The following is a 10397-nucleotide window of genomic DNA, read 5'->3' on the forward strand; positions in this document are numbered from 1 at the left end:
AAATTTAAAACCAGTTCTTACATTTTCGACAAATATAAATTTTTCTAAAATATTTCATCAATAATATAGTTTTTCCTACAAAAATTTTCTCATCAAAAATATAAATTTTCTGACAGATTTAATTTTGTTTTTATAAGAAATCATCTTCGATTAATTTAACATTTTGTATATATGATTTAACAGTAAAAGATTTTCAATTTTACGGTTAAATTTACAAAATTCACATTTAATATAAAGTTATTGAGTTGTGTAACACTTAGTAAAATTTACACTGATGTAATTATAAACCCCCTCATATATATATATATATATATATATATATATATATATATATATATATATATATTAAATGTGACTTTTACTAAGTATTACACCGCTCAATAACTTTATATTAAATGTGAATTTGGTAAATCCAACTGTTAGATTGAAATTTCATATCTCTCAAAGATTATATATACAAAACTTTATATTAATCCAAGATGGTTTGATACTTCATTTTTATAAAACAAAATTGATGTCATATATTCATTTTAAAATACACTAAAATATAAACAATTTGATTACCTTCCAGTTGTTGTTCAATTTTAACAAAATTTGATATACACTTATAAAGTGATATGAACTTTCAATTTAACGGTTGGATTTACAAAATACACATTTAATATAAAGTTATTGAACAACATAATACTTAATAAAAGTTACATTGGTATAATTATAACCCCCTATATTATATATATATATATATATATATATATATATATATATATATAGATATATATAGGGACGGATGTACATTTGGAATAGTGGGCACTTGCCCCACTACTATTTGACATATACATAATTTTTTATCTAAAAAAATAATATATTTTAAAAAATAAAAATTATATTATAATAAAATAAAAATATAGATTCAGAAAAAATGTTTATTTATTTTATATCTATCAAATTTTTGAAAGAAATTAATTCTCATGTAATAATTTTTTTTTCTTAATAATGAATTAATTTTTTAAAAAAGTTTAATTATAATATATATATATGTATATATATATATATATGTCTTAATATTCACATATATAATGTAATATATTAAAATAAAAAGTTTTTTGATAAAATAAAATTTTTACTATGCATGTTTATCTTTTGTGTTTTTTCTTTATTGTATACGTTGATTGAAAAAATCAAAATAGTAAAATTATATATATTGATTAAAAAAATCAAACTAAGAAAAATCAGAAGATTTATGTTCCATTTAGAATTGTTATTATAAAATATATTTTAAAATAAATTATCATCTAAAAATATATATTAGATATTAAAAACATATTTATATCATAAATAAATTAAACTGGATTTTTATAAATTTTAACATATTTATTTTTATATTTTTAAAGAAAGTATATATAAAATTGTTAATAAAATATAAGTTCGTTAAGATAATATACATAATACTTAAAAAAAAAACTTTTAAATTCTAATAAAAAAAATGCTGAAAATTTTGCGACGGTTTATGACTAACTGCCGCAATGTTAAATTTGCGACGGTTATGATTAACTGTCGCAATGTTAAACTTGCGACGGTTTATGATAAACCGTCGCAATGTTAAACAAATTTTGCGACAGTTTATGATAAACCGTCGCAATGTTAAACAAATTTTGCGACGGTTTACGATAAACCGTCGCAATGTTGAACAATTTTGCGACGGTTTTGAAAAACCGTCATATGAAGGGTCGCAATATCAAAGCGACGACGGTTTCTAGATAACCGTCGCAATTTGTCCGTCGCAATTTATCATTTTTCTTGTAGTGTTATTGTCCATGTGTTCGATGTTTGAATCAGATACGTCAAGAAGTTGGAGAAATACGTGATCACCTGTTTATATATGGTATTGTGAAGAGTTATACAGTATGGACATGGCACGGAGAAATATTAGACATTCCAACAATGTCAACAACTGAAAATTTTGAAGGGATGAACGATAACTTAGAAGAGATGATACGTGATGTTGGTGAAGAAAATTTTGAAAGAGCACATGTGTATGATACCTTAAAGTCTGATTTTGAGCAACCATTATACCCAGGATGCAGTATGTTTACAAGATTATCAGCAACTTTAAAATTGTTTAGTTTAAAAGCAAGAAATGGTTGGACTGATAAAAGTTTCACAGAATTGTTGGAGTTATTGAAGGACATGCTTCCAGAAGATAACACGTTACCTAATCGCAACTATGAGGCAAAAAAAATACTATGTCCAATGGGTTTGGAGTATAAGAAGATACACGCGTGCCCTAATGATTGCATATTATATACAAATGATTTTGCTACACTGAAAGTGTGTCCCACATGTGGATTGTCGCGGTTCAAAAAGAAAACTGATGGAAGTAATGGTGAGGAAGAAATAGAGGGTCCCCCTGCTAAGGTCTTATGGTATTTGCCAATAATACCTAGGTTTAAAAGATTGTTTGCCATTAAAGAAGATGCAAAAAACCTCACATGGCATGAAAATGGTAGAAAATGTGACAATGAAGTGGACGAAATACATGCTATTCGAAGTGATCATGCTGAAGGAATATGGGAAAACATTCCAACCTAATAGGTTTCTGTTTATGTATTATTTGTTTTTTTATTAGTTATTTTGTTGCTATATTGTTATTATCTTTTTTACTTTATTTGTCTATTCAATTAATTCATTGTTTTAATAATGATAGTTTAATTTTTTCAGGATTATGGAGGATTCTGGGTCTGGCAGTGGAAGGAGGGAAGGTAGATCTGTCACTCGATTGTCTGGGTTGACAGCTGGGCGCATTGCCAAGGAGAGGACACCGGTTGAGGTGGATCCTCGTTCTGGCAAGGCATCAGGCCCAAATGCTGCCAAGTTTAAAAGCTATTTGGGAGTCCTAGCTCGACGACATGTTTCTATTATCATTCCATCATGGGATGACGTTCAGGAGGTTGTCAAGAACCTCATGTGGCAGGATATTCAGGTATATACTTTCACATCCTTTCAATATTATATAACTTAAATACATTATTTATTATTTGTTGTTATTTTCATAGCAAAATTTTGACATTCCCAACACTGAGGGCATGAGGAGGAAGATGTTATCTGCCCTTGCCAGCAGGTGGAGAGACTTCAAGACTTTCTTGACACGGGAGTATGTATTTGGAGAGCGCCAAAATGAGACTCCCTGTCTAAAGTACCAGATCACTGATGAGGAGTGGATGCAATTTTGTGCCACTCGATTGGACCCTTCGTGGCAGGTTAGTTATTGATAACTTTTACATTGACACAAATACTTAAGGTATATTTTAATTTATCTCATTTTTTTTTTGTATTATTGCAGGCTAAAAGAATAGCTGCCCAAGAACGACAAGCCAAGAATGATGCACCCCATCTATTGTCAAGAGGGGGATATGAAAGAAAAAAAAGCAAATGAAGAAGGCTAGGGCACAGGCAGCAGGGGTTGAGGATGCTGACCGTGTGGAGTCACCTCCCCGCCATGAGATGTGGATAGCAGCCCGGACAAAACCAGATGGGCAAATGACTTCTGAGTCTGCAAGGGTCGTTGCTAATAAAATAGTAAGTAAAAATATACAAATTAAGACTCTTCATTTCAACTCATTTAATTCATAAGATTTTTTAATCTTCCTTATTGTTGCAGGAGGATTTAGTTGAGCAGAGCACCCAGGGCTCATTTGTTTCCGATGGTCGGAATGATATCCTCACAACGGCCATAGGAAAGCCAGAGCACGGAGGTCGTGTGCGTGGTGTTGGTGGTTCTTGGAGCCACCGAGATTTCTTTGGTGGCCGATCATCGAGGAGCACTGTCGACTCTTGCAGTCAAGAGGTTATACAGAAATTGGAGCAGAGATTGGAGATGCAGTTTGAAGAGAAACTGAAGAATATTGAAAAATAGTTTGAAGAGAAGTTTGAACTTTTGGCTCGTTCTCAGCAACAGACTGCAGTTGCTCATGATGGTGTTCGAGTCAGCACTAAAGGGAGTTGTGCTGCTCCAAATTTCTCAGGGGAACATGCTCACACTGATGTACCAAACCAGTGCGAGTTATATGTTGAGGATGACCCCCCACGGTTAGTGGCTATTGGCCGAGTATTTGAGGGTGGCTCAACCATCCATGGTGTCCCTCTACAGCCAGACTGGACACGGGTTGTGGTTGACCAAGTTCAAGATGCTGCTGCTCCAGTGCCTTTGCCCAATACAGAGGTTCAACTAGTGGGGCAGGCAACCGGCACATTCTTAGCTTGGCCAAAATGTTTGGTCATGCCGCTTTCAGCACGGGCAAAGGTAATTATATTATTGCTCTTTTAGATTCTTATAATTCTATTATTGTTTAACTAATTTTGATTATTTCTTTAGGATTTTATCGATCGTGGTAAGGAGGTCATGAGAGAACCTCATGTTCATGATGCTAATATCGCAGAAGCTGAGGATGATCCCATATCTAAGCTTCTAATCAAATTACCACGATTAAAGAAGCAACCAATTCAATTGCAGTGGGACATTAGAGTTTTTGGAGTTGATAGCTCTGATGTTCCACTATACATATCTCTGCCTGATGCATTAGAGATTGTTGGGGGAAACTCCATGTTAAATATATCTGTCATACAGTTGTGGGCCATGTAAGTCATATTTTCTTTTATGAGTCTAAATTTACAATAATTACATTTAACTTATAATAATTATTTGTGTTAGGTATATGGACAAATTGAGTGTGGAGCAAGCACAAGCAGAAGTATATGGATTTATTGAGCCTCAATCCATCCAAAAATCAGGAAACACTCAGGTCCAGATCCAATAATATATGCAAACATGGATGAGTGACTCAAGAAGACATATATACATGGCTCCATACATTGACAGGTTAGTTTTTTAATTGATTTTTTAATCATGGTAATTTTTTAACTGATTTGTTTGTCATACAATGTAGGTCTCATTGGCAGTTAATGGTAATCATTCCTAAGGAATATACCGTGGTGTGGTTTTGTTCACTTCATCGAAAACCAAGCCAGGAAATTAAAAGCCAATTACATGGGTAACTAAATTTTTTCATTATGTTTTAACACTGTAATTATATATATTGGCTAACATTTATTTTTATTTCAATTAATTAAAATCGTGTCTGGAGCTAATATATTAAGTGGAAGAGCCAGATCATCAAAGTCATTGCATTTCATATACCCTAAGGTTAGCAAATTAATTCATACAGTCAATAATATTTAAATTTATTGACTTTGGAATTAATAGTTATTTGTTTCTCATTTTAGTGTAATAAGCAACAAGACTCGTTTGAATGTGGCTATTACATCATGTATTGGATGAAAGCCATAGTTTCTGCGGGTATTATTGATTCTTGGGCGCAGGTAATTCATATCAAAATTTATTTAACTATATTTACCTTTAGAATAATTAACATTGCATATTAATGACACTTAAATTACCCTTTCAGGTCTTTCAAGATCCATCTCCATTGCCCGAAGATGAGATGCTCAAGATAAGAGAACAATGGACAACTTTTTTTTTAAGTTTAGTTAGTTAGATATTATGTTTATAGTTTGATAGTTAGTTATTTAGATAGCATTGACAAACATGTTTTATAGCTTTTTTAGGATAATAGGATTTACATTGTCATAATTTATGTTTTTTAAGATTTATATATTATTTTCTTTTTGTCATTCAATTTTGAAATACAATTTGAATTTCTATTCTGGACTGCCTGGTTTAGATTTGGTATTCTGGATTATATTTATATGCAGGTGTTGGGTATATCAATTTACAAACGTTTTTTAAAAAAAAACTGCCACAATTTACGTCTGACATGGCGTTGTCCGACGTAAATTTACGTCGGGCCTTGCAATGACCGACGTAAATTTACGTCGGACAAGGCCACGTCCGACGTAAATTTGTGGCATGATTTTGACCCTTTTTACGTCGGTCTGCAAAATTTCCCGACGTAAATTTACGTCGTCTTCCAGTGGCGACGTAAATTTACGACTCCCGTATTAACGTCGGACCCTTTTCCGACGTAAAAGGGTCAAAATACACGACGTAAAACACCCTTTGTGTACTAGTGTGGGGATGAACTGAGTACCATCCACCATGGTTAGGCTATCTTTCTCTATATATCAGTGGTGGAATATATATATAGGAGCTTGAGTTTGGAGAAGAGTATAACTAAAGCATAAGTGGAAGCAGAAGTAGAGGTTGATGAAGAAGTCATTCTTGAAGTTCAAGAAAACGAAAGGAGTGTTTAGTTTAAAAAAGATGATTATATATATATATATATATATATATATACGAGGAGAATATGGGCTTAAAACAATTTTTAAACTATATTTAAAATTTAAACCTAAATTTTCCAAAGATCAAGGAAGCTTCATGATTGCTTTTACGGATAAGTGCAGCCACCAAATCCTCGGTTGTTAGGATAAAGATATTTGGTATGATTTGGAGTCATACTACATTTAATCATTTAATGTAGAGATTTCTCTTGATAAGTTGTATAAAGAATAGGTTTTAATTGAAATAATAGATGAGTTGAAGGAGTTGTCTTAAAAATACTTGCTCTTAAATAAATCGAGACAAATATTTTTGTAGGGACATCTATTATGTGAAGATTTTTTCATAAAATGAAAGAGTAAAGATTGAAGGAGGAAGGCTCAGGTAAGGGGATTATTAATTCAGATTTCTTCGAACATCAAGAAAAGGAGTAGAAAGAAAGATAGAGAAATTATCAACATTTATTAAAGATTTATTCAAAGGTGTACACGTGTCAAAATTTAGAATGAATAACCGTTGTAATTTTTTTAAAATACTTGAATTGGGGCTTGAGTTAAGGGTCAAAAATACTTCACAAATATCTCTAAACACCCTTTTGTCTACTCTCATCCCTTTTGATTTCGAGGAGAATATGTATGTGTTTATGTACCAACTTTTCTTTTGTTTTTAGTGTAATAACATTTTCTTTTCTTTATTCTCTTTATTTTACTTATCATTAGTACTTTCTGATATGATTTTTTTATTAAAATTCATGTTAATCACTTCATTATAGTAACTTTTACTCTATGTAATTCATGTCTTATTATATGGTTAAAGAATATATATATAGAAATCATAATTTACTAGAACATATTTAAGTTGAATTTACTAGTTTAAATATAAAAAACTCATTAAATGAAAATCACCAAAAAGAAAAATACTTTAGTTTAATTCATGTATGTGATTTTACCCAAAATATTTGTTTTATTCTTTAAAGTCTCGAGAGTTTATAATACTGATTCAAAGTTAGTATTTAATAACTTCGAGCGATACATATTGAGATTAATTATCTTTGACATTTAGGATCAGTCTTTGACGAAATTAAAATTACGATGCCCTCAATTATTTAAATATTATCTTTATATATATATATATATATTACAAAATTATTACGACGTTTAAAATATTCTTAAAATCACTCATAATATACTTATCTTATTTAGTCTTATTTCATAATAATTTATTTTGTAAATCACTTCTAAGATTTTTTCATGTTATTATATTGTAAAAGTCTAATGAACTATATTAACTAAGTTGTCTAATATGAATATGTTAATTTTTTTTATTAATATATTTAATTTCATTATGATAATCATCTTCATTTTCACTATTTTCAAATAAAATAGCACGCTCTTCATCATTTTTATAAAGTTCTTTATTCTCAAAAACTTTAGCTTTGGAGTCTGGATTACCAAATATGCATCATTTTGAAGAAAAATTATATGATGTTTAACAAAAAATTTTATCATAGCACCTTTTTGAGAATGTATATAAATTTCATTTTTTTTTTACTTTTTTTCCATTTAAGATAACTAGAAGGCTATTTTTTGTACAACATGTTCAAACCCAAACAATTAGACAAGTATAGACAAAAAAAATAAATTATAATCTATGATTCAAATTATAGATCTTTAATGAGTAAATAACAATGAGATAAAACTATAGTACTTGATTACTTATTTTTATACTTTCACTTTGAACTCTCAATTTTTTTTATGGAAGAAAAAAAAATTAATAATAATGGCACATTACCAAGACATTTGCAGTGACTAACAAATAGAGATTTTGAATTTGATTTTAAGATTTCTAGCAGAACATAAGATATCATGGTTAACAGAATAGAGATAATCAAGAGATTATATATATATATATATAGAGAGAGAGATAGATAGAAATTCCAAGGACAATCCTTATTATTAAGAAAAAGAAAAATATATGATAAGAAAAATAAAAAGAAATAAGTCAATACTATATTATATTACATATTACACTTTCCTTTTTATATTTGATATCACCAATTTGCTTTCCAAAAAATTACACATAAAGATTGGTTGGCCCAAGCTCCTTCTTACTTGGGCTAGTTCATGAAGCCCATGTTCTTTCATATATTAGTAGATTATATTAGGCTGATGATAAACACACCTCCACTCTCGTATAAATACACCTCCTTTTAAAAAAAAGATATATAAAATGTCTAAATTACCTTTAAAAAAAACAAAATTTCTAAATTTACACTACCTTCCCCACACCCCACCCTGTTCCTCGCACTCCCCTTCCCCTAACCCCACGCCCCCCTTCCCCGCAATATATAATAAATAAGAGTAGCAATTACCAACAAAATACCATACTCTCTAGACTGGCTTTCTCCAACCAAGATAGGGTTCCGCTAGGACAGGTCTAAATGCGCTGGATTGATGCACCGGTAGGGGGAGGACAGCCTAGCCGTCGGGGGTTCTTCCATCATATCAATAAAGCTCAGTCTCCCAACAGCAACAACCAATTCGGGCGGGCGGAATGGCGCCTATACTCGGTCAATGGAGTCCACTGCTGGGACTGGCATTGGATTCGGCCGCCAGTTGTTTTGCTATTGGTGGCACATGGTCCCTGTATATGGAACTGGTCAGAGAACGAATAGACGCGGGATCGATCTATAGGCTCCGAATATCAAGTTTTGGATCTCTCTAACGGGACTGGAACAACAATATATAGGTTCAATTACTGCTGCAATTCTCAACCGCGTAGGGTAAGGCCAGTGCTTCGTCGAGGTTGAGGCCTTCTCCCATTACCATGAGCTTCACGAGTTCAACGTCGGAGGAGTCGAGGGCCCGCCTCATGCGACGGGTTTTCTGGTCCTCGAGGTCGAGAGCAGCGTGGTGGTGGTGGTGGTGGTGGTGCGGCACTAAGGAGCGGCGCGCCAGGGAGGATTTCAGCCGAAGCTCTTCGATCTTTGCCACGATGTCTATGGGGAGGTGCTTGGCGAGAAACATAGAAAAGAAAAGGGGGTACGAAACATAGGAAAGAAGAAAACCTGAGTGAGCAATGCGAGCTGTTCGACGGTGGGCTGTGGCGGTGCGGAAAAGGGGATGTGGGATGCGGGGAAGGGAGGTGCGGGGAAGGAGATGTAAATTTAGGAATTTCTTTTTTTTTTTAAGGGTAATTTAGATATTTTATATATTTTTTTTAAAAGGGGGTGTGTTTATACGAGAGTGGAGGTGTGTTTATCATCTGCCTTATGTTATAGGCATAATATTTGTGGCATTGTATTTTTGGCCTTCTAAATTAAAGTTTTGGGCCTTAAGCCTTACTAGGCCTATTTTTAGACTTATTGGGCCTTAGGCTTTATATTACCAATATAAGTCTTGTTTTGTTGGTTGTTTATTTTAGAATTTATTGTATGGGATTTATAGGCCTTGTAGGCTATCTAGTATAGAACTTTGAAGGTTTATGTAATTTGTAACACCCCATTTTTTAAAAATATCATTACTATTATTATGTAGTATTTGGTCAGAATTATTTTATTATTATAAGGGAATATTATTTTGTATATTTTAAATAATTATTTTGTATGTATTAAATAAGTATTTTTTATTATCATTTTAAATAATTATTTATAAGTTTTATGGGATAATTTAGGAGTCGACTAATTATATATCTTATTATAAATTTAAAAGGTTGATTTTATAGAATATTTTGATATTGAAATTATATTATTATATTTTAGATTAGAAATATATTATTATTATAGAGGAAAAATATTTTTTATATGTATTTATTTTATTTTATAATTTTGGAAAAAAGAAAAGCAAGTCGGAAAGGAAAGGAATAAGTGAGTTGGGTTGACCCAGCTCAGTGGATTAATTTTAAGAAAGGGGTTAGGCAGAGTTAATCCTAATTGCCTCATTTTGTGTTCTGAAAGGTTCAGAGAGAAAGAGAGGCGAAACAAAGAGCTCTGACAAGAAGTACTCTGGAAGTGCTCAGAAATGATTTCCAAATGGCATCAGAATAATTGGATTAATGTAACCAGGTACGGGGAAAAAGGAATTTTTGTATGTGAAGTCACATGAGG

The 10397-nt window shown here is 31.8% G+C and overlaps 1 protein-coding gene across 2 annotated transcripts; it reads left to right on the forward strand.

Moving 5' to 3' along the window:
- Positions 1–872: 872 nt before the first annotated feature.
- On the forward strand, positions 873–6080 carry LOC145956737 (uncharacterized). 2 transcript variants are annotated; one of them, XM_083072328.1, is made up of 5 exons: positions 874–2980; positions 3054–3257; positions 3341–3576; positions 3659–4300; positions 4373–6080. In XM_083072328.1, the coding sequence occupies exons 1-3, from the start codon at positions 2723–2725 to the stop codon at positions 3431–3433; spliced, it is 555 nt and encodes a 184-aa protein (XP_082928454.1). In that variant the 5' UTR covers positions 874–2722; the 3' UTR covers positions 3434–3576; positions 3659–4300; positions 4373–6080. The 2 variants fall into 2 exon arrangements, with proteins under 2 accessions (XP_082928453.1, XP_082928454.1); XM_083072327.1 differs by having other exon boundaries at positions 873–3257.
- Positions 6081–10397: the final 4317 nt, after the last annotated feature.

This window comes from Cajanus cajan, chromosome 4 (assembly GCF_000230855.2).
Source record: "Cajanus cajan strain Asha chromosome 4, NIPB_CcT2T_4, whole genome shotgun sequence".
Lineage (NCBI taxonomy): Eukaryota > Viridiplantae > Streptophyta > Magnoliopsida > Fabales > Fabaceae > Cajanus > Cajanus cajan.

What these genes read in the sequence shown, in the direction of transcription:
- LOC145956737 (XM_083072327.1), top strand. Translation starts at nt 1,942, where the DNA reads ATGTCAACAACTGAAAATTTTGAAGGGATGAACGATAACTTAGAAGAG.